Below are 24,696 nucleotides of genomic sequence, written 5' to 3'. Positions count from 1 at the left end.
ACCACTTTGGACTGCGAGGAAAAACTGAGCAACGTGTCAGATCCGTCAAATTCAATTTTCTGTAATATACACGTGGCCCTATGGGTCTCTTACGCTCATGCGCAAGGAGATTTCAATAATAAAGTATAACTGATAGATGTAGTTGATATGTTGGGAGACGCTGAAGACTGCCAACATTCGGTATTGGTCAGTCTAATCAAAACTGTGAACGGTGCAATTTAGCACCTTCCTTATACAAACTATCCTATGCTCCTATCACCAGATGACATAGTGGCCATTAAAAATCGTAAAATGTGTTGGGTTTGCAAGGGAGAATTTGATGATGGTGTTGGGAATGGAGGGAGGAGGAAGGTGATCGACCATGATCATTTGTGGCAGGAAATTACATCGGGAGGGAGTAACTTTAGAGGGGTAGCACACCAGTCATGCAATTTAAACTTTAGACAGGAATATTTCGTACCTGTTTTTATACACAATTACAATTACGAATTAAATTTTGTTCTTCCGACGTTGGCCCACATCGCCAAGGGTGGAGTTGTCTATAATACATGGATATATGGTTTTTTTTCCAATAATTTCATACCTAAGTTATCGGAGAAGCTACTGCTGCTAGAATTCATGTGGAAAACAGTTGACAAGGGTAACACGTGCCTGAATAAAATCTGTTTTTTAGACTCTTTCAGCTTCTTCCCCAAATCTTTAAGTCAATTGATTCAGGTACAGAAAAGTGACAATTTTGATAGCTTCCCCCTCCTCAAACAGCGCTTCCCCGATGATGAAATGTATGATTTATTAACGTGTAAGTGTATATATCCATATGATTATTACAACTCTGGCTCGAGGCTAGATGAGGTGTCACTACTACCCATTGAAGCTTTTTACAATTCTCTTACTGAGAGTGAGTGCACCACTAGTGACTATGAATTTGCTAAGAGGGTTTGGGCAAAGGGCGGGTGTAAAAATGGGTGGGATTATTGTAAGCTGTACTTGGCCAGTGACGTACTTACTCTTCTGTATATTGTGTGCAAAAACACGGATAATATCTATGGGGAATTTGGGTTGGATTTAGGTTATTATTTTTCCACTCCTCATTTGGTGATGGACATCATTTGGTGATGGGTGATTGAGGTCTCCTAAGCCTGATAGTACATATTCCAAAGTGTTTGGGGACAATTGATCAATTCTGAATATATTGTTCAACGCCGGACTTTCGTTATGAGGACTCAGTTCAGTTCCATTAGTAACATCTCCTGAATACTCACGTATAAGTCTATCTACCCATCCCAGATCATCAATAATGTCAGTATCACAGTCTAAGTCGTCTAGGCTAGCCATTTCCCCGAAAACATCATTAAGGAAACCTCTTTGCCATTCCATATTCTCTAGAACTAATGTAGGTTCATCACTGAACTCCGCTGGTGGTGAAAGAATTGGTCCAGTAAATGCTGATGTCTCATAACTCAATGGTGGTGGTGCTATATCATTAATCTATAGAAAAAAGGTTTTATTTTCTATGTGAAATAAGCATTATTTCATAAAGTTCAAAAATCATGTTCCTTTTTTTTCCATACCATCCATAAAACTCAATTCCTCCTAGAATTATTTAAACTAAATACTTTTTGCTTAAAGCATTATTTACAGAACAAATGCATAATAAATTACAAATTTTGTTAGTAACATAGACACAAACACACAATAAAATAGTGAAAATCATTACATTGTTATTGAATTTACAATATCTCAATGAATTATCGAGTAGATAAGGCGCATGCACCGCACACACACACACAGACAAACACACACACACACACACATACAACAATCATTACGCCGTTATTGAATTTGCAATATTCATTATACTATCTCAATTAATTATCGATAATACGCGGCGCTAGCACCACACACACACACACACACACACACACACACACACACATATACAACAATCATTACGACGTTATTGAATTATCGGGTATACAGAAAAATAAGCGGCACATGTATCGCTCACACACACTCCTTCAAATTGACTTGGGGAAAAAGAATCATTAGCGAGAAATAATATTTGAAAACTCACATTTAAATTTGCAGCTTGCATGTCGAGAGCTGTAGAGGCCTCATCATTATCGTATTGCATTGGTCGTGAAGGGCCTGGCAATTTTTGACAGAGGGTGACCCCCCGATCTTGACTAGATGAGACTGGTGCATTATGAGAATATATCCATTCTCTCTTGAATTTTCTGCCAGGCTGGATAGAGGTTTGTGCAGAGCTGACACTGGCTTGAGAGGCTCCTGGCTGGTCCAGAGAACTTGTAAAGGAGCCAGCATGTCTGATGATTGATGGTCTTGCAGCTTGCATCGATGTGATATCACCCCATCTTGGTCTCTTTTCGGAGGGAGGGTAATTGTATGAATCCACCTCAACATCCTTAGAAAGAAGAAAAATTTATTAATGAAATAATAAGCCCTCTTTTACAGATAAATTGCCCTCGAAATTTTATTCTTGAGTTTTAAGTACTATACGTCTTAGCAATTTATACATATTTAAAGAGAAAAACTTTTAAAGTAAAATTTTTGAAATTTTTTGTTTGGGGGGAAGGGAGATTTTAAAAACATCCCCCCATAATATAATTTATGAAAAAGACCAGCTTTGGAACAAAAATAAGCCATTTCCGTAGCAATAGCTCTTAATAGAACTGTTTAAGTATGAACTCCAATTTTTTCCAGCGAGACTATAGAAAATACTATCAAAACACATTTCTCTGATTATAATGTATATCTTCAGTCAGAAAAGCGTAGTTTTTGTTCAAAAATGAACCATTTCCATAGCAATAGCTCTTAATAGAACTGTTTAAGTATGAACTCCAATTTTTTCCAACGTTAATATAGAAAATACTATCAAAACACATTTCTCTGATTATAATGTATATCTTCAGTCAGAAAAGCGTAGTTTTGGTTCAAAAATGAACCATTTCCATAGCAATAGCTCTTAATAGAACTGTTTAAGTATGAACTTCAATTTTTTCCAGCGAGACTATAGAAAATACTATCAAAACACACTTCTCTGATTATAATGTACATCATAAGTCAGAAAAGCGTAGTTTTGGTTCAAAAATGAACCATTTCCATGGCAATAGCTCTTAATAGAACTGTTTAAGTATGAACTCCAATTTTTTCCAGCGAGACTATAGAAAATACTATCAAAACACATTTCTCTGATTATAATGTATATCATAAGTCAGAAAAGCGAAGTTTTGGTTCAAAAATTAACCATTTCCATAAAAATAGCTCTTAATAGAACTTTTTAAGTGTGAACTCCTATTTTTTAGACTAAATTATATAAAATACGGTCAAAACACACGTCTCTCTTTCAGTTGTGTATATTGTCACATTGTCTGATTCAAATGTGTAGATTCAGTCAGAAAAGCGTAGTTTTGGTTCAAAAATTAACCATTTCCATAAGAATTGCTCTTAACAGAACTTTTTAAGCGTGAACTCCAATTTTTTCCAACGAGACTATGCAACTCAACCACATTTAACTAAACCCCCTGTAACTGAATCCGCATGTAACCGAACCCCCGTGCAACTGAACCCTCGTGAAACTCAACTCCCTTGCAACTCAAGCCCTGAAAAAGCCAAACTTTGGAACGAAAATATGCCATTTCCGTAAAAAACTAAAATATAAAGCTTCTTTTTTTTCACATCGTAAAACCTTCTTAATCATGGAATACAATTGAAAATAAAATATATTTCCTTTAATTAGACTAGAATACGATTTTCTCTCTTTGTCACGGAACATCCTTGTTGCTAATTCATTAAGCATATGCCATTAATTTATGATATGAATAGCGTGTGAAATTTGAGTCCCAAAACTGTCACTCTCCTTGTAACACCGAAGCTTTTCATTCAAACCGGAAAAAGACAGCACATTATAAACGCACGATTGGAAAAAGGATATTTTTGAATGAAAAAGAACTGTTTTTCAAAACAATTAAAACTTGTAAACATAGCTGTGGAGGAGAGATTTTATTTATATAATAGAAAAAAGCGTGCTTTGCCGTTTCTATCGAATATACTCATTATATTTTAAAGTTTTGTATTGTTGGAGGGGAGGGGGGCTAAGTTCCCCTGAAATTTGAATTTACTTGTAAATGCTTTTTATCTGGAAATAAATTAAAAATTTAATAAGCTGTACTCACATTGACAATTGACGAATCCATTGTTCTCAAAGTTAATAATATGTAGTGTACTATAATCGATGTGTTAAAACATAATGAAAATTGAATTGTAGTGCATGAACATTTTATACAGTTTTTCAAGGACAAATAAAAAAACGGATGTTGATTTATATAATTTCGTGCGTGCCCCCAAAACATGTTTGACTACTATATATAATACCAGTTTTGTTTTTTTTAAGAATGTACACGTGAATTCATGACGTACATTCATTGTGCAATTGACAACAAAAACAGAAAAAAAAACCTGTTTGCTTTAAATTATATTATTATGACCAGACTCTCAAAACATGCTTGACTACATTATACATTGCCAAGTTTAAAAAACCTCGACTTTAGTGTGCCAACTTTTAAAATATCCCCGCGTGAGTGTAGTGTCTCAGGCATGGCTTTTCCTTGCGCAATTCATGTGTATATTTTCATGTAGGTTTTTACGCTTGAATGTACGCTTGAAATCTATTACACTTTTGAGCATATTCTTGTAGGGTTCTTGTGTAATTCCAATGTACCGTTCATATTGTATACACTTTTGACCATGGGTTTTCTTGCGCAATTCAATGTACGCTTGAATGTACCGTTCAAATCAACAGCAATTTCAATGTATATTTACATGTATATCTCATACTGTGCACATACACACTACTAGCGTGTTTGGCATGACCCAAAAAAGGAACACTTCAACTACTTATGCACTAATACACTTCCTCGGAGAAATAATACTCTCTGACTCTTCCACTCCCCCCCCACCCCAACTCAACAAATACTTAATATTCTAAGGATAAGACATTTTTTACAGGGAACTTAAAGGAATCCCACACTCATACTCTATGATTCATCATGCTTCCTTTCATATACCGACTATCACCTCAATCAACATACAAGAAAGTTTTTCTCTTTTAACATTCACAAGCATATACTCACTCCCAGATCAATCACCTTATCCGTGTCTACAATACCCGTTAAAACAAATACATCACAAAGGAGCACGAAATTCCTTAAAAACCTTCTTACCTTTTACTTCCACCGGAAACCTGTTTCAGACTTCAGGACCAATATACCTAATAGAAAATTTAGATCTGGTAGTAACTGGAACCGGCGTTCTAACCAATTCAGAATTTCTAATTTCATGACTATGTTTCTTTTCATTATAAAGTTCCAAAAAACATGCAGGTAACAAATTAGAAAAAAAATTATACATAAACAAATTTACATAAAATTTAACCAAACCAAAGAATGGTAAAATTTTTAATTGGTGATACCTCGATCTTACCGAATTCTGGGACAAGTCATTGGTCAAATCTGTTACAGCTTTATTTTGTAACACACGGAGCGGATACAAATGGCTAGTGAACGTCAACGACAAAACTGTAACACAGTACAGCAAATATGGATGAATAAGAAAAAAATAAAACATTCTAATAACCTTTTTAGTAGAATTTTTTTTTAGCTTCCGCAGAGTTCCAACATTTTTGGCTAATTTAGTACTTATAAATGCAATATGATCTTTAAAAGCTGGGCATTCATCTACCATTATAATTAGCATTAGCTTTGGACAATCCCTTACTCCTTCTCCTATAACCATTTGTTATATGTGATAACAAATCATGGAAAAAAAAGGAAAATCATAGACACAATATGGACTACTCATGCAAAAGTGATTTTCCTTGCATTCAAAGGGGTGGTCTGCAGACCTTCGGTTAAAACTTTTTGGCACTGGCAATTCACGTTATTTCAACAGTGAGAACAAAAGTACCAATTTTTTGAGTTGTTGTCAACTGAGAAATTTTGTTAACGAAAAAGTTCCAAAGAAAATGTATTTTACAAATTTTGGTTACAATGAGCCGCGGTTTTCTCTTTCCAAGGTTGCAATTACTGCCACAAACCATGAAATAAAAAAAGACGGAAGACACAAGAATCATTCCCAGTTTCTATAGAAATGGCGAACCTAAAAAAAAGAAAAAAAAGTTTGGTTCCATCCCGGATCGATACGGATATTTATTACCCTTCCAATCTTTAGCATTAAGCATCTAATGTTTAACATCTAATACCACATTTGTGGATGATACTTACTCTATTGTTTCAACCGTAAGACGGCTGAATTTCAATGCAGCCGTCAATGCAGTCAGAGGCGGGAGCTTTCAAGATAGGAAATTATAACCTTCAATTTAGTGTTTTGGCCATTTAAATTGGACTGGCTATCCCAAAATTTTCATTTACTAGCTTGTTCTTTCTATTTTGACAAAAATTATCCTTTGTATTAGAAAAGGGCAATTTGCTATTGCGCAACCCCTTTCGTAGCTTAAAAAAGTACTGGGACTCTTAATCTCCGTTCAGATAAACCCTATCGAAACAATCGACATCCTTATTTTTTCAGGTACGATCACCTCCGTGAAAGGAAAAGAAAAAAAGGAGATACTCCCTACACAAAAACGTAAGAGGGAAAGGACGCAATAAGGGTGTCCGGGGGCAAACAATGGACACGAGAGGATCTCTGGAGCTTTGTCCTATTGTAGCTTTGAGCTCTAAAAAGGTCGCTAGACAGTAACGGATCCAGGGGGCGAGGGCCCCCCTGACGTAGTCTGAAGTAGCGTAATTTACTTAATTAATGCAAGTTTGCGTTAATTAAAATTGCTCCTAACCCAAGTTTATCGGATCAACCTATTTTGCACCCCAACCCCCCCCCCCCCTTAAAAAAATCCTGGATCCGCCCTTGTCGCTAGAATAAAAAATAAATAAAAAAAACTCCAAATGAGTCCCCGTCTAAGTTTTTACGACCATCCCTACCATTATCTCCTATACGAAGTGGCCGAAAAAAAAAAAAAAACAAACGAGAGAAATGTTGCTCTTTAAATAATTAACATTTCTGCATTAACCCTGATTTCCTAGCACATAAGATAATTAACCACCATGAAAAAGTTCAATGGTATTCCTCAAGTGGAACCCACTGAAGTAAACACTGATCTTTCTTAATAATTAACATTGCATGCTTTTGGTAAACAAAACTTTATAGATCTTGTTAGCTTGAGCAATCGAGTTCGGAAATCAAACTAAAAAGTCCTTATGGAGAAAAACAACAATAAATATATAAAACATTTAGCTACCAACATTAAAATTTGGCATTTCTGAAAACTTTGTCTAAGAGAATCATCTTTGATGCAAAAACTTACCCCAGGTAAATTATCCTTTAATAAGTGAAGCTGATGGTCGCATATGACCCTCCAAAGACCAAGTACTTCAGCTGAGTGCTTTACAAGATGGTCGAGTGCCTGGAGAGACTGTTTTTCCGCTTGCTTCACATCCATATAGTGTCTTCTCTGAGCAGGCACGTCGGTTATATTTCGGCGACTTATATTAAAACTAGATAATAAATTAAAGTGATAAAGTTAACAGGTCGTATTCCGGCACAAAAAGAGGAATTTTGATATTTTTAAAATTATTCTATTGGCATTTTGACAGGTCGGAACTTAAAACCATCAAACAATTTGTTTTTCACAGAATTCATATTCTTCAAATTCAAATATCCTATCTCAAAAACAACCAATTCTTCCTCCATAGATGAGCGTGTCTATATTCATATTTAAAAAAAAGGAAAAAAATGGATGAGATGTACAATGCACCAAAATGGCAGCAAAAGCCTATACAACTAAAAATACAAAAATAAAAACAACTCAAAGAAACTATTTATCAATTTCTACCTCGTAGGACTAAGTATGTATCTATGCATGTGTAACCATTACAGAATATGTATTTTATAAAGATTATTGAAGAGGATTACCACCTCCCACTAAATTATTTTCATTTTTCAGTTGTAAATGTCTTTTTACCGCTTTTTTTCTTTTTTTTGCCTTCATTTTGATCCGGCAATAGCAGTCAATAAAGGATCATCAAAACAAAGATAACAAAACAGGATTACAAACTAATTGGGTTGTAGTCATGATTACAATCAGAGATCAGTATTGCAATCAGAGTCAACGCACTAGCATTGATTCTGTAAAGAGCGAAGTTCCTCCCATGTATTTTTATATTTTGGTAATTGTACCATTTTATTTCTTATTTCGTGCTCTTTGAAAATATCATGGTCGACCACAATAACTAAAAGAAGACATTAAACAATGAAGTTTTTACTTTATAATATGCAGGATGTTTCTAGACTTTTACATCTTTTCAAACAGTGGTTTTATCCAATAGTGCAACCAATCACAGACGAAACTAGATTTCTTCGAGGCAAGACTGCAAAAATCCATTTTCGCAAAGAACCTATGATCTATTACGAGAATCAATAAACGGAGAAATATATTATTAGATCTATATATGGGATCAAAGGGGGGGGGGGTTCAATGTTAGAAAAGCGACCATAATATTTGGAAAGAACGTACAATGAGGAATCTATTGATACTACTTTTATTTCAGATCGTCGTAGAAATTTTGGAGGGGCTCCTTCACTTGAAAGCTGCAAGTTCTAGTGCGCTTTCGAAGGGTTGTAAGTGCTTGGAGGTCAAACAGCCCTTCTCGTGCCCTTTTTGCCCTAAGACCCAACCGTAACACCCCATGGCGACGAATTAAAGTTCAAGATAGCTATTTTTTCAAAGATTCGAAAAGTCCGATTAATATAGAACCACGAATAACATGACCCGTGCAGCCCTAGGGGCAAGGGCCCAAATTACACAAACAGTTCATTATTTACAAATATATTTCATAGTGAGAAAAAAATGAGGATGTTTATTTTGGCTGTCATATTCGCTTCAAACTTAGAGGAACCCTTCCCTAGGTCAAGACCACCAAAAAGTTTTGTTGGGGAAGGTGGCATTAAGGGTCCCGCAAACGCGCCAAACAACTTTTGCCACTGATTATTTTGAAATTCACACCCGTACCTCTATGGAACAAGAGGACCCAAACGTAAAATGAAATTTGGGTTTTTGTATGAGGGCTCAAACAAACTAACACCCGAAAAAGGTCAGAAAACTATTTTTCCTGATCGGTTACACATCGCTACATCGGCTACAAAACTCTTTTTTCCTGAAACTCACACACAAAAGAACTGCGACCAAGGGAACCTGAATGCGCGAGAAAAATGGAAAAAAAAAGACGTACCCTTCGAAAATGGGCCCAATAAGTAAAAAAAAAGAAACAAAAACTTTATTTTTCAAACGCCTTGAAACTTACATCCCTGTGTTCAAGGACAATGACGATCCAAATACATAAAAAGTTTTGTTGTGGGCAACACCTCTCTTTCAAACAGTTTCGTGGTAACGTAAGTATGGAGCGATCCGGCTCAATAGTAACCAGAACTCTAAAAAACGGAAGTTTGATACCAATAGATACATCAAAGAATTAGATTTTTATGCTGATTCCACATATATAAGTTTCATCAAGGTTAGTCTTACCCGTCAAAACTTACGCGCCTGAAAAACTTACGCGGTGTTTCCCCCTTTTGGGGGGAAACACCCCCAAAAAGTCATAGATAGTGAAGTACGTCTGACCATAAGTCATCTGATGGTGTGAAATCACACCACGAGATTCAGCTTATCAAAGAACCCTACTATAGAAGTTTCAATCTCCTATCTGCAAAAATGTGGAATTTTGTATTTTTTGCAAGAAGAAAGATTACGGATGCGTGTTTGTTTTTTTTTTCTCAGGGGTGATCGTATCAAACCAGTGGTCTTAGAATATCACGGAAGGGCTCATTTGAACGGAAATTAAAATTTCTAGTGCTCTTTTTAAATGACCAAAAAATGGAGGGCAACTAGGCCCCCTCCCACGCTCATTTTTTTCCTAAAGTTACCTGATCAAAATTTTGAGATAACCATTTTTTTCAGGATGGTCGAAACATACAATAAATATGTCTTTGAGTATGACTTAATCTCCCACAGTCCCCGGGGGAAGGTCTGCAAGTTGTGAACTTTGCCCAATGCTTACTTATAGTATTGGTTATTGGGAAGTATTCAGAAATTTTCAGGGGCGACTTTTTCTGGTAGTTGGGGGGGGGGGGGTTACGTGGGAGGATATTTCCAGGGAGAAAGTTCTCATGGGGGAAGGGACATTGCTATGAAGGGGGCACCGGATTTCCCAGCATTATTTAAAAAAAAAACGATCAGAAATTAAATAATAAAAAAAAAATTTTTGAACTGAAAGTAAGGAGCAACATAAAAATTAGAACGAACAAAAGTTATTACGTATATGATTTGGTTCACTCCCTAGTCATTACCTCGCACTTTACGCCAAAGTTTTTTTTTTTTGTACTTTCATCAGAGCTATTTATTCTAATTAACGGCCTTTGTGATTAAGGGGTCATTCTTAAAGAATACGATCATCCTCTAAAAATACGATCAAGAGCAGAGCTCGTACTGAACTGATTGGCGTAGAATGTTGGATGAGGGCTTTTACAAATACACATGTTAATTTCCAGAGCCAGTTTTATAAGTTAGAAGTGATTGGACGGTGACGATGTCCACTCTTTGTATTTTGTGGCCTGGGGTTCCAATGAAAAAAAAAAGTTCCCACAAACAAACTGACGCTTTTGCTTCCAGGAACAATGAGTCATATCAAATGTTGTCAAATGCAGACCTTCGGTGGCTCGGCCACGTGGGCCTACTTAATACCCAACGACGCGACAACGAAGCAATGTCTTAAGAGCCTTCTTTTACGGTCCTAACGGCAGCAAGCTGGGGGGGGGGGGGGTCAAAGCAAAACCTTATTATCTACTATCAAGTCCTATTTGGAGCCTAATTAAGGAAACATACTTATCTGGAAGAGACGCTGAAGTGATTAGTGAATTTCTTTCAATGAAGCTTTGAAGGTCAGTCAATTTAGAAATAATGAATCCTATTTCATCCACGGATACAGATGATTCAACCTAAGGAAAATAAATCAAATTAACAATGTCGAACTAAGATTCTAAAAGCGAGATAACTAAACCTTCCGCATTTTTCAGGAGAGTGTGAAAACTCTTAAATATTTTAGCTTCTCCACAGAAACGGCTTGGATTACAGCTGGTTCTTACTACTCTATCTTACAAGACTAAGTTTATTTGGTTAATTAAAGCAATTACTTTCGTCATCATAACTAAGACCTTAAATGTGTACTGTTGCTGTTTTATAAAATTAGCGAAAATGCGACAAGGATACCATATAATAACTCCAAGCGATAGAAGGCCTTATTATTCGTTATTTATTTGAAAAAGAAACTTTCCGAAAAAGAAATTTAACAAAGAAAAGTAAAGAGCCAGATGAAACTTAAGATCAGCAGAAATAAGTTGTAAAATAACTCCAACTCAAAACGAACAAAAATGTTCATACCAAACATAACGATAACAAATACTGATTTAGGTAAATAAATACATCTTAAAACGAGTAAAGCTTAAGTTGAATATTAAAGTCAAACTTAAAACAAACCAAAATTACTACAAACTGGAGTTTGGCTACTGCCCTCTTCCCCCTCCACTATCCATAACAGTTATGAAGTCTATTGCATGACTGGTGTTTTATTGAAAACTATATGTGTTTTGATCAGTATGCTCTAATATTTCAAAACATCGACACAAAATAAAAATTAAATCACAATAATAATCAAGACGACTGCAAAAGACTGATGAAAATAAACTGAATTCTTAACATATAATTATATAAATTTTCGGAAATTTCAGCATTTCAACATCTTATTTCACTGCATTTTTTTTATGTTATAAACATATAAAAAAAAAAATTCTTATAACATATTTCGTTTCGAGTAAAATGCAAATAATGCATTAGGCTTTACAGCTAGTATGGTTAAGAGAGAGGGAAGGGGGCAGTAGCCAAACCCCTGCTTGTAGTAATTTTTATTAATTTATGTTTGCTTGAATATTCAATTTAATTTTTACTCGTTTAAGATTTATTTTTTCATGTATATCAGAAGGCTATCCGTTATCTTTATGTTTGATATGATCATTTATTTTAATTTCTGTTCGTTTTGGGTTTCATTTATTCTATGATACGAATTTATGGTCATTTTTTGTTTTAATTATTATAGGATTTATTTCTGCTGGTCTTAAGTTTTATATGGCTTTTTACTTTTCTTTGAAAAACTTCTTTTCCGAAAGTTTATTTTTATGATTATTATTTATTAATATAATGAATATCTCTCCAGATTTTAACGTCTCCGGCTTAAGAATTAAAATATCCAATTCTGATTTATTATTAATATCTTTTGATTTCACATTCCTTGAAATTTTCAACTAAATGTCATTAGCCGTTCCTAATATAGTGTAATAACTTATAGCGTTCCTAACTTAGTGTGTTTTAATAAATTTCAAAGTCCCCCTTAACATTGGTTGAAGGTTTCAACTTAATATACTTAACTGTTCCTGAGATATGCTACACACCATTTTAACAAGCTATATGTACATAGAAACTTTTGATTTAGTTCAACATCACTCGAAAGTTTTCACTAAATACCATTTTCCGATTCTGAGACATTGCAGATAAGCCCTTTAGACAACCGGGAAGTAAACAATTGTATTTTGATTAAGTTCAACATTCTCCAAAATTTTCAACTTAATTCATTTAACTACTCCGGAGATATTTCAGACATGCCATTTTCACAGCCAGGATGCAAAGTGTTTTTTTTTTGTTTTGTTTTTTTGTTATTTCAGCGCCCACTAAAAATTTTCTGAAAGCTTTACTTTAATAATATTAGGCCCTCCATATTGAAGCTACGCTCCTTGACACCTGGGATACTCATATTGTCTTTAAGTTCAACATCCACATCAACATTCACTGAATGTTTCGACATAATACTCTTCCCTAACTGTTCTTGAAATATTGAAGATATGCCAAAAGTTTCAACTTAATACCATCATTCATTCTAGAGGCATTGCTGATGCACCCTTTTGACAAACAGCATGCAGATAGTGTGTTTTGATTTTGCTCAACATCCTCCTCAACATTTTCTGAAAGTAGTCACAACTAGAAGTAGTCACAGTCACAGTCGCAAATGGTCAGAATCGCAGTCCCAACTAGTCGCAGTTGCGGCCACAGTAGTAGTAGTAGTGGTCCTGAAAGTTTCAAGTTAATACCCTTAGGCGTTCCCAAGATATTGCAGATTCCCCCTTCTGATAACCTGGAGGCATAATGTCTTCTTATTTAGCTCAACACACCCCTCAATATTCCCCTAAATTTCACCTCAATGCTCTTACCCTTTTCGGACACACCCAGAATTAAACATTCTCCCTTTTCCCAATTACAAACCCTGCATGTAAGCAATTGGCTAACTGCGTAATTTATTTGAATCCTTGCCCCTGTGGAGGTTTTGGCATCCCTGGAGGGATAGTTATTAGACCTTTAGACTATTTTGAACAAAATGGCTTTTTTAAAATTCGATCAGTCTTGAGTTGAAAGAGTAGCCTATCTAAAAGCGGTAGAGGGAGGGCTGTCTGCCCTTCGATCACACTTCAACATCTTCCTCAACATACTCTGAAAGTTTCAGCTTAATACACTCAGCTGTTCCTTCAATATTACTTGTACGCCCTTTTGACAGCCAGCATGTACATAGTATGGTTTGAGTTTGTTCGACATCCCTCTCAACTTTTTCAAAGTCTCTCTAAAGTTTCATTTCTTTAAAGTTTCATCTTTGTCCCCTAAACCTCTTTGGAGACCCAGGATTAAACATGCTGCTTTTTCTCAATAAAAAAAACTTTATATGTAAATAAACGGCAGCTTGCAAAAATTATAGCCTGCAAAAACCCGGCTTTTAGTTATTTGACCTTTGGAACATTTTCAAAAAAAAAAGGTGAAAAGGTAAAGGATAAAGTCCAAGCTGGTTTTGGACGTAAAGTCCAAACCGGCTTTGCTGATCTCCGTTTCAAAGCCCTTCAGCTATAAAGTGCAATAGGGGGGGGGGGGTATATTTTCAACAAAATAGCTATCTCAAAAGTTTGATCAGATGTCTATGAGGGGGACGCGTGGGAGGGGGTTGGGTGCCCTCCGATCACTTTTGACGCAGTATCCCTTCCATATGAAGTGCCTCTGGGGGGAAAATAATAATAATACATTGAACCCTTATGACTCTTTACTATAGGCAACGTTAGACCGCTACCTCTGACTGATTGAGTAATAACTCTTCGTTTCTATACATTTATACATCCTGTTAGATACACAATCTTAGTTTTGCCTTAGTAAACAGACACGTACCATCAATGTACAATTTTTTTTTCAACCACTTGGTATAGAAGAAATGGCCGGTAAAACTTTATAGAGGGCTCATTGGATTGGAAATTTGAAAGTTATAGCTCCCTTTTTAATGATCATAAGTGATCAGAGGGCAAGCAGTCCCCTCTCTTGCACTTCTTGCTACTCAAACACCCTGCAACCCTCCAAGACATCTGATCAAAACTTTATATACCCATTTTTCTCAGAATAGTCAAGAGGACCAGCAGGCGTGCAAAAAGAGCCATAGCAAAGTAGCATGCTACTTTGCAGTTTTCAAATTTGTTGGCAGATTTTGTCCAAAAATACCAATTTTATATATAAAAATATTTTTGGCTCATAGAAAAGCTGTCAAAACACAGTTGTGGTTCTTTTTGAATTTTGTCGAGTTTTGCTACTGACAGGTTGGGAACATTGTGCATACCTGAGGACCAGTTAATATTGCTCCGGGGATGCAATGGTCCCCAACAGCCCAAGGACAAGTGCCATAAATTATGCAAATTGCGAATACATATCTTTGGCAGACTCTCAAAACTGAGACAAAGGTCTATTGCTTCTAAATTGTTCAAGTTACGTATTATGGTGGAAAAAAGGACATTTTTCATCTTGGGTGTTCGATTAGCTTGAAACTTTCAGGGAAAAGTCTTAAGGCCCAGAGCACAACTTTTTGTTGTATGAGTCCTGGATCTGGCCAAGCTCAGGCCACAAAGGCCCATTGCCTCCAAATCGTTGTTTGGGAGGGAGAAGGATATTAAAGAGCCTGGAGTGAGGCCTAAAACTTTTTGTCCCCGGTCAGTTTAAAACTTATAGCCGTAAGTTCGTAGACCAAGAGAAATCTAATACACACCAAAAATTTGTTTGGGAGTACGGGGCGATAGGAAAATTGGGACTGAAAAGCAGTCATCATTTTTTTTTTCTCTCGGCTTGAAGCTTAGATCCTGAAGTACTTGGGCTAGGAAGACCCCAAAGCAGAAGCAAAATAGAATAAAAATGAGTTCCTTTGATAAGCGGGCCTGACAAAAGGCGAAAAATGTATCACTAAGGTATAAAACCCCAGTACCACATATTAAATTACGTTTCGCTTAGGTAACAATGATAAATCCTATTTTTCGGTGCTAGCGGGGTACCAGAACATCGTAGTGAGAGCCGTTTAAGGGCTCATCTGAAAGCTAATTTTTATATCTACGTGCTTCTTTTTACAATTCAACTTAATACCACGAAGTAAAATGCAACTTTTCACAAAAAGCTGCATTTTTTTGTATCTGTTTTTCCGTACCATTATCAATATTCCGCTGTGCTACTATGGCGCCGAGATATCCTAGTAAAGAGCGACAGCTGTGATTCGCTCTTCACAAAGCTCGAGCTCCGAAAAATCCAAAGGCTTTTTCCTGTGAGATATATACAAGCCAAAACAACTTTTTTTCAAACAAGTCAATGAAATAATATCTATTTAAGCTAGTTTGTGTTTCCTGGTTTTACGGCAAAGATTATAAAGTCTGTTTGAGATAGTGGTAAAAAAAAAACGGGTAAAGAATACGGCATTGGGCTTTACAGTCCCTACCGGCGGTGCTGATCTCCGTTTCTTGGCCCTTCAGCCAAAAGTACAACGGAGGGTTGGGGGCCAGCCATCGTGAACTTTCTCACACTCTACCTGTTTATCTTGCCAAAACTTCTCCAGGTACCCATTTAGAGCTGGGTCGACTCTGGCTGAGCTGAGATAGTGATGCGTTGACTGATATCGTGTTTAAGGTCAAAATGTCTGAAGTTCCTCGAATGCGTCATAAAGAATGGGTTTAGCGTCTAAATCCACGACAATAGCCTAGTCGGTGCACCAGGGTTCCTGGAAGGGTTACTAGAAACGGAGAATGATCCACAGGTAGGACTCAAGTAAATCAAGTTCTAGGTCATCATTAAGTCGTCGAATTATGCCAAACAGAGTCAAACTGTTTTAGTAAAAGAGGTTTTCTAAAATGATTAAGATGACTGTACAAGGTTCAATGGCATTTACCGCTAAACGATCCGGTTATTATTGAAAATCATTGATTTCTCTATATTTACGAAAAGGGGAAACAAGTCATAGCTTTAGATGAGAGATTCGGCTATCCTTTATGATAATAGAAAATTTGATCTGCCATCATTTTCGACTTTTAGAACCCTTTTTCAAAATAACTATAAGTTTGATTTTATCATTACTTTTAAAATTAACATGTATAATAGTTATCATTCCTGAAACAGTGTCAAACTGGAAAGATTAGGGGGTGGAGGTAAATGTATTTTTTGAATTCTAAGAAGGGGGGCAAACTTTTCCATTTTTCAGTTTTTTATTGAAAACACCAGAGAAAAATAAAACAAGTTTTCAATAAAAATTCCTGAAAAATAGGTATTTTTCAAACCTAGGGGTGAGGTAGGGCAAAAATTGACCCCCAATTGACGCCATTGTTGGTTGTCGTGGACCGTGGTTCGCCCTCTAGTAGATTGCAGCTATTACTACAACCATGACAAAAACCTCTTAACCCACTCGTTTTTGAGTCCTCTGCAAGTGCAATCTCACAGTCAATCTTCAAAAAGTTTACACCTGTCCAACGAAGGGTTTAAAGCTATAAATTATTTCCATGATGAAGACCAGAGAGGAAAAAAACAATACTCTGCAATAGAAACAAAAGAAAAAAAGACAACAACAGAAAACATACTTGAAGTGTGAGGTAGTTAAAACAAAACAATAAACAGGCAAAATATACTGTTTTTACCCGTATTAAAATAACCATCATGTGTTTACTTCTTCGCCCCTCTTCCTAATAGTAAAGATCAGTTTAGGAATTAGCTCTACGAACATTAAGAAAAATATAATGGAATATCTTACCAATAGAGAATTTCCCATTTTCTTTTCAGAGATTAGCTCTCGAATCCAAATTGGTCGAATAATTCTTCCTAGGTAAATATAAATTCCAGTGTGTTTTCCAGAGAAGAAACTTTCGATGGGAGTAATGGGAGCTAGATTGTCTATAATTTGGCCTGGCTGAGGAGTAGAAATAAGCGGAGGTTGGAAACCTATAAAGAAAAATGGTATCAATATAAAAGGAGAAATTAGCAATGTTTTAGTTAAATTAACTAAAATAGTGCTGACAAAGGGCCTTGCGACATTAAATGTCACAACTAACATTTTCCTCACGAATATTTTCGGTATATCTCCACTCTCACTGTTAGTACAAGATGAGATTTTTGAGGAAACATCAATTGCATCCTTTAGCTAAAATGGTGATAATGTGTAGTCTACTACGAAATGTTGTAGAAATAAATACAAAATCCAAACTTTGTAGAGCCTTTTTTGCATAAAAATCGAACTTTAGAGGGGGGGGGGGGCAGTCAGACAAATGTTAGAATTTTGGAGGTTTCACTTTCCAATTATATTGAAAACTACCCAAAATGGTTTTTTCATGGCCCCTCTCCCCTAGAAAGGAGATCAGGAGTACCAGCTTGGCAAAGTAATATCAACGATGGCATACCAAAAGGCCTTAATTCAACAAGCTTTGTTTACTAGTCATTATACCCATTCTGTACTCGATTAAACTAGCATAAATTAAAAATGTATCGCCAAAATGAGATAGTTTGGAATCCATGAAAATTCTACAGCAATGATTTTAGTTAAACGCACTTTTGACAAGATAGATAATGTCTATCATTTCAAAAGCGCATTATTTCGACACGCTTATAGTCATGTCTTATAAGTTTTTGACTAATTCTGAATTTGTAGCTTACAATACTTAAAAAAAAAACTGTTCAATACTGTGCAATTTCAACATTCATGGTGTGAAAAGAAAACGAATTTACTACAGGATGTTTTTCAACAAATCTTATAATCCGTTAATATTATCAGTTAGATAAATTACTAAATGTCAACAAAAGAGGTTCTCAAAGCAGCGTCCAGTAAACAATTCTCAGGTTTCGAAATTTATCTCATTTGTTATTTATTATGTCATTATCGAACGGCCAAAGACAAAAGATCAAATTAACAGCTATTTAAATTTGAGTCGAAACATGAATTATTATTCCTTTTCCAATTGTCTTTCGGTCATTTTAAATCTAATAAAGATCTTTTCGGAAAGATCTCTATATCTATTAGGAAACACAAAGCCCGTAAGAAGCAATCTCTTCAGAAATTATAAATTGCACTGGAAGTAAAAACTAAAAAACCAGATGAAGAAGACACAGGTAAATTTTCAATTAAAGCGAATCTGCTACTACTACTACTACTACTACTACTAACAACAACTCATCGTAGCACCAAGACACCATTTAGGGCTATATAGTATTCCTTGCTCTTGAGCTAAATTTTACATTGGCCACACTCACCAACAATTTGTGGAACGCTTTCTTGAGCACCGCAATTCCACAGATAATGCTGTCAAATTTACAAAAAGCCCCCTGATTTTTATTTTTTTTTTTTTTTTTTTTCGGCTTTGGGAGATCATACTTTCCATCATGCTGACCGTTTTTACAGTTTGAAGAAGCAACAGCTGTTTCTAATGAAAAAGACTTTACACAATGGGCTAGTAAAGCCATAGAAATATAAAAAAACGATTATTCTTAGATTTGGCAATTATCAAAGATACAGGAAATTTAACTATTGGTGTAATTTATGGAATTATCAAAAAAATAATCCATGGAAAAAATTTATGGAAAAAATGGATGCTAACAAAGGGATTATTTCTCAAAAGAAAATTTAACTTCATTTTCAATTCATTTTATCGTCTTTTGTTTCTGTTTTGCTGTTCAGAGTAGTGGTTCTTTTATTGTGTACTCTACTTCCGTGATTTTTGTCATTGAGTGGCAATTGCAAGTGTTTAGTTTGAAGTTTTTTTTTCCTTTTTTTATTTTAAATAGTCCTCCTGTTTTTATCTAGTTTTATTTTAAGCTCTTTCTTCTCCATTCTGAGGATACCTTGTTTGACACAGGCAAAAAAATCTTGGATGGGTTCTTTTCTACTTCTTCCTACTGATCACAGACCCGTTGTTTTCTCAAAATGTCTTTCTTTGTTTTGCCAAGCCTGGAGAGTCCAAAACAGCCACGGAAACTCCTCTGCCCCAATCAATTCAAAGCTTCACTCTTTGCCGCCCTCCAATGACGTTTCAGTCTCCTTTATATCCTTTCTGGTGACCTCTTCCCATTTCATTCGGGGACGACCTGCTTTTCGTTTGGCTTAAAACAGATGGCCAGAAAGTTCAATCTTCGAGAATGTGTCATCCTATCGTAAAACATGGCCTATATTTTAAGCCCAAAAGATTGAACCCTCTTCTGCACTGCACAAAGGTTCAAGCTCAGTCCACGTCGTCACCAGACACATGCAAAAAAAAAAAGCCTCATCACGATTTCGATCTAGATCACAGACTACATCACGCTGCGAAAAGGAATATTACTTTTAGACCTTCCTCAGTTCTGTGGCAAAGATTTCACTTTTACCAGAAAGCACGCGATCCTTGTCTCAAAAAGAAAGGATAGCAAGTTAAAACAATCAGAATGTGTTTAGAATTAGCAGTGAGGGGTGGAAACCCACTTTTAATGACGGGAAATTTGCAGTGTATCTTCAAAAAGTTACATTTAAGCGTGTACTTCTGAGCATTGGAGGAAGAATAAGAGAAATATATCTTATCCATGATTGGTTCAACGTATATGAAGAAAATGAAGCTGAACTTTTAGGATGTTCTCCTGCATATTATTTCTTCTTGAAGGTACATATTCAAATGTGAGTAAGGAACATGCAAATATGCTCTCCGTTGGTATTAATCCTCTGCGGTCTTTGGAACGTAGCCAGATGCTGAAAGTATGGTCAAACATGAAGTTCGCCTAGCATTGAGTTATAGAATGCAATTTTTTTTAGTAGATTAAAAAGTACCGAGTACAGATTAGAAAAAAGAAACACATATTCATTTTTCACAAATGCAATCAGTCAAACCTGAGGGTATAAGGCCATATTACCCCTTTTTTTAACGGAAGTGTTACTAGCTTTTACCAAATTAATCTTACTTTGCACAGGAGTCCCAAGTGTAGAAAATCCCAGAGGTGGACCTTGTAGCGGTGTTCCGAATGATGGTCGGCCAGAACCTAAAAAAGAAAATAAACTAAATAATAAAATATAATAAAAATATTAAAACATAATATAAAGTGCGTAGGTTTATAAAATGCATGAAGGTTATATATTAATATCGTGATCCAAACTACTTTCATCAATTCATTTTTCAAATGGGTTTCTCATACATTAAGTGAGCTAACTTCAATTTTTAAAGTTTTTAAGATTTTAAAAACACTTAAGGATTATGTTGTCTGTGCAATTTTTTTAGTCTTATTTTCCTGCTCCCCTACGCCTTTAATATATCCATAGAAGACGACGATTTTGCTATCATTGCATAGCTATGATTGATTTCTATCCATCTACCGAACTACATTTTTCAAATATGGTGTGCATGGTTTTTTAGATGGAAAATGCGTTGCATATTCGTTGAAAACTGTTGAAAAAAGGACAATTTTCTTTTTTTTAAAGCAAATTTACATCCTTCTCCAATAAAAAATTTAAGCAATATCATAATCCTGGCTCGGCCAAAAGATAGATCTGAGACTAATGAATATAATGATATGACTGTCTTGTCTTTTTGATGTAAGCTACAACTACAGGCTTGTCGCAAAATCACTTGTTTCAGAGTAAACATATACCTTAATACTTTGGGATTTGAGTTTATTTTTATAAGCTTAGCTTGTCTATGAGCATATCCCCGAAAAGTGCAAATCCAGATAAGACAAAGTTTCCTTTTTGTTTGATTTATTAAATGCAATATTTAAACCTCCCTTCCCCCTCCCCCCTGTGACAAGGAACCCGTTGGGTTGATCGTTGTCCATTCTAGCTAAAATTTACTTTACACTCTATTTTACAAGACAAGAAACTTTTCACGAACTCGAACAGAAGAATTATAGTTTGCTGTGCCCAGTATGTAAAAGTAATTGGTTCGCTCTGTGAAAAATAAGAGTATCAGTCAAGGTACATAACAGGCTTATCAGATTGGTCCAATTTGAGCCCGGTATTTAGCAGGGGTTGGGTGGCCTCTTCCTTCTCATTTGAATCAGTCAGGTAAATTTTGTCGTGCCCAAGACCTTAGAAAAAGTTAGCTATGTCTGATGAAAAGAAAAACTCATATTCTACTTCGATTACTTTTTTTTCTAAACTTAAGAACGCATGGGAGAGCAAAGGAACCTGAATGAAGTCCGAATTAAGAGAAATTTGAGGAAATATGATGAGGATAGTATAGAAAAAGAAGAAGATAGTAGGCTAGATACTTTTCAGAGACATTGTTTCAGGATACTTTAGGAATGATGCGCGGACTCTCTCTCTATCTCTATATATAAAAAAAAACAAAAAAAAAAAAAAAACCCTGCTTCGATCCATCGATCCAACTCGGTACATGTATCACGAAAGATCAGTTTAGGCAGATGGCCAAAGACTAAGAACTAAGAAAACACCTATCAAATAGTTTACAAGGTTTAAAGAAGAAGAGTGAACATGTATTTCCAGTCTGGGTTGACGACTAAAAAACAGTCGTAAATCTTTAGGTGTTTCTTGGAACGTGACCAAAGCAGAAACTTAGAACAAAGACACAGAGGACAAGTTTTTCTCGTTGTCATAGCCTCAAGTAGTTAAACAGTGCAACGATTTCATAGCAGCATTAAAAAAAAAAATGCATTTGGTCAACGAAGATTAGGTAGTGTTTTGATTACAGTAAGGTAGATGAGATACTCGAAAAGCCATGTTGCAGTTATTTTAGATCAATGGAACCTTTAAGAATAGACCTATGGGCCAAATTGAGCCCTTCCCCCTCTCCGTATAAAAGTGGCTTCTCGGAAGTTCTGGAAGTTATTAGACTACGTCAGTGAAAGTCTCAGAAATAGATTTACAGCCCAAATGAAGGTCTGGGAATTTATCTTCAAGCTAATAACTCCATCCCCTTTTTAATTTTAAGACTTGAATGACAATTCTGTAGTGACAATTTTTCAGTTGTTCCAAGTTTGGAAAATCGATGTTTTCGATCTAGAAAACAAACAAAACTCGAAATCTAAGTATATTTGTCGGACAATACCTATTAAATCTGAGCAAATACCTGTTAAGGGGGAGTCGGCTCCAGATAACGACGAATGAGGAAAGGTAGGAACAACATTAGTTGGCGTTGTCTTGATTTCTCCACCATACAGTAGAAAAGCTTTAGTTGCCCAATCAGAAATTTGTGGATCTTGTGCATGCTGAGAGCAAGCAAGAATTAACGCTACAGCTGCTCCTTGTTCTTCTTTTAGTATTGTGAAAAATGTCCGAACAATTTCTGAATCAGCACCTCCAGATTCAACCAGAAGTTGACGGAGGACTTCGACTGGTCGAAGCTTTGGAAAAATGTGACAGCCCTAAAAGAAAAGTAAAACGCAGTAGAAGACACAATTAAAGTTAAGATGAAAAAATAAGAAGAAAAACAAAAACGGAACATAACATGAAACTTAAAGAAAAAAGAAAAAAAAAACACCCAAGGTCCCTTGTTCCTGTCCGGTTTCTGATGTTTATTTTCATGCATCATCCCAAGGCGTTTTTGCAGGCAACAATAGTACCCATTAAATACCAAAGTTCTTGTTCCACCGGCATAATTATTATTCCAAAAGTGTATTCAATAATATGAAGTTCCCGATAGTTTTATCTGTCGTCCTTTAATGTCAATTCTATAAGAGGCAAAACCCCCTTATGATAGGGCTTCTACTCCGTAAATATCAGCCATCAAGCAACTCATTGCGTAAATTCAGTCACGATGAAAATGTCTAAAATACACTACTAAACAAGTTGAACATGTCAAAAACAGAAGAGAATATGACACAGAGTCAAAAAACTAAAACTGAACAAAAAGCGAAAAAGCGTCAAAAGCTAATCGTGTAGTGTAATAAGATTGCTAAAATAAGGGAAAAGAAATTAAATGACGGGAGGGGAGGGTGGATCATATATCGTATACACACATTCGAAAAGACAAGAAAACAAAACAGGAAAAAAAACAGTACAAATCAGAATAAAAAAGGAAGGAGAGAGAAAAATACAAGCATAAAATCATGTATTTGAAAATAGAATTGACGAAACAATGAAATCAGACAAAACAAAAAAGGGTAATAAAATAAATTCATAGCATAAAATAACGATAGATAGTCTGGTAATAAAAGACGTGAAATGTTCTGGTGTTGGGAGATAGTTGTACCCCTGCACTCTGCCATAAGCTCTTTCCTTCTTGCTTATCCCCGGAAGGGAAACTCTACGAGCGCGAAATCACGGCGACATCAGGTAGGGCCTTTTAAGAGTTGGAATAAGTTGAATTGTAGATACAAACAGTGTTCCGAGGTGACCTTGAAGAATGGCCCATATCGAGAGAATCATATCCTAGTAATTGACACACCGTTGTACTCGATTTTCAACAATGGATAGTTCTTCTGCCCTTTGCTTCTATTGGTGGGCATTTTAACCTCTTTCTTATTACGTTATTACTTAAGGGTTGAGTCACTATCGTAGCATAATATTTGTAAGCGTGAATATATAATGAGTCTAAGGTAATAGTACATAACCCTGTAGTGATCAAGATCTACTTGATTCTTGAGGTCCCTATAATTTCAATGACTAAATAACGTGAAAATTGCGACAAGCCATGCTAAAACTTAAAAGGCGACTATCGTAAAAAGAACTAGTTGTGAGTTTCGAGAAAACACTTCTCAGGGTTTTAGAAGCATGAAAATAGGTCATGATGAACATGATGAATATGGAAACGTTTACATTTCGGTTAAGTGGGGAAGATGTTAATATAATTCTAGCAGCACAATTTGTGACTAAAACTACCAGATATCAGTAGCAGTGGATTTTCCCCTTTAGGGCCAAATAATTGAAATAATAGCGTAGGAAACTTTCATTCAGTAACAGGAACAAATTAACAAGAGCTAAGGTAGGAATATTATACTTTTATTAAGGGATTTCAGTGCACATGATGGTACAAATACGGAAAGACAGTATCCTAGCATAGGCCAATTCGGTGCACGGAAGGATAACAACAATGGTAATTAGACTGCTACCATTTCATAGATAAACAATCAAATTATAAGCAAAACAGTGTTCGGTTATAAAATGGCACATAACTTAACATCGTAATCGCATGATTCTAAGACGGCTAATCTTATTGATTATATTATTGTAAACAGATAAGCAGTGCTATTACTGATGTTTAAAGTATTAT

The 24,696-nt window shown here is 35.7% G+C and overlaps 1 protein-coding gene across 5 annotated transcripts in view; it reads right to left on the bottom strand.

Moving 5' to 3' along the window:
* Nup154 (nuclear pore complex protein Nup154) overlaps positions 1–24,696 on the bottom strand; it is a 170,765-nt gene that overhangs the window by 88,537 nt on the left and 57,532 nt on the right. For all 5 annotated transcript variants that reach the window (XM_089094519.1, XM_089094521.1, XM_089094520.1 and 2 more), the window contains exons 9-13: positions 22,555–22,849; positions 20,435–20,512; positions 17,274–17,461; positions 10,973–11,085; positions 7,400–7,589 (exon numbers count right to left, since the gene is read on the bottom strand). In XM_089094519.1, coding sequence (XP_088950645.1) covers positions 7,400–7,589; positions 10,973–11,085; positions 17,274–17,461; positions 20,435–20,512; positions 22,555–22,849 — 864 coding nt within the window. The remainder of the gene's footprint in view (positions 1–7,399; positions 7,590–10,972; positions 11,086–17,273; positions 17,462–20,434; positions 20,513–22,554; positions 22,850–24,696) is intronic.

This window comes from Artemia sp. Qi Xiang Cuo, chromosome 9 (assembly GCF_049724085.1).
Source record: "Artemia sp. Qi Xiang Cuo chromosome 9, ASM4972408v1, whole genome shotgun sequence".
Taxonomy (NCBI): domain Eukaryota; kingdom Metazoa; phylum Arthropoda; class Branchiopoda; order Anostraca; family Artemiidae; genus Artemia; species Artemia sp. Qi Xiang Cuo.
This window is presented reverse-complemented; position numbering and strand designations above follow the sequence as displayed.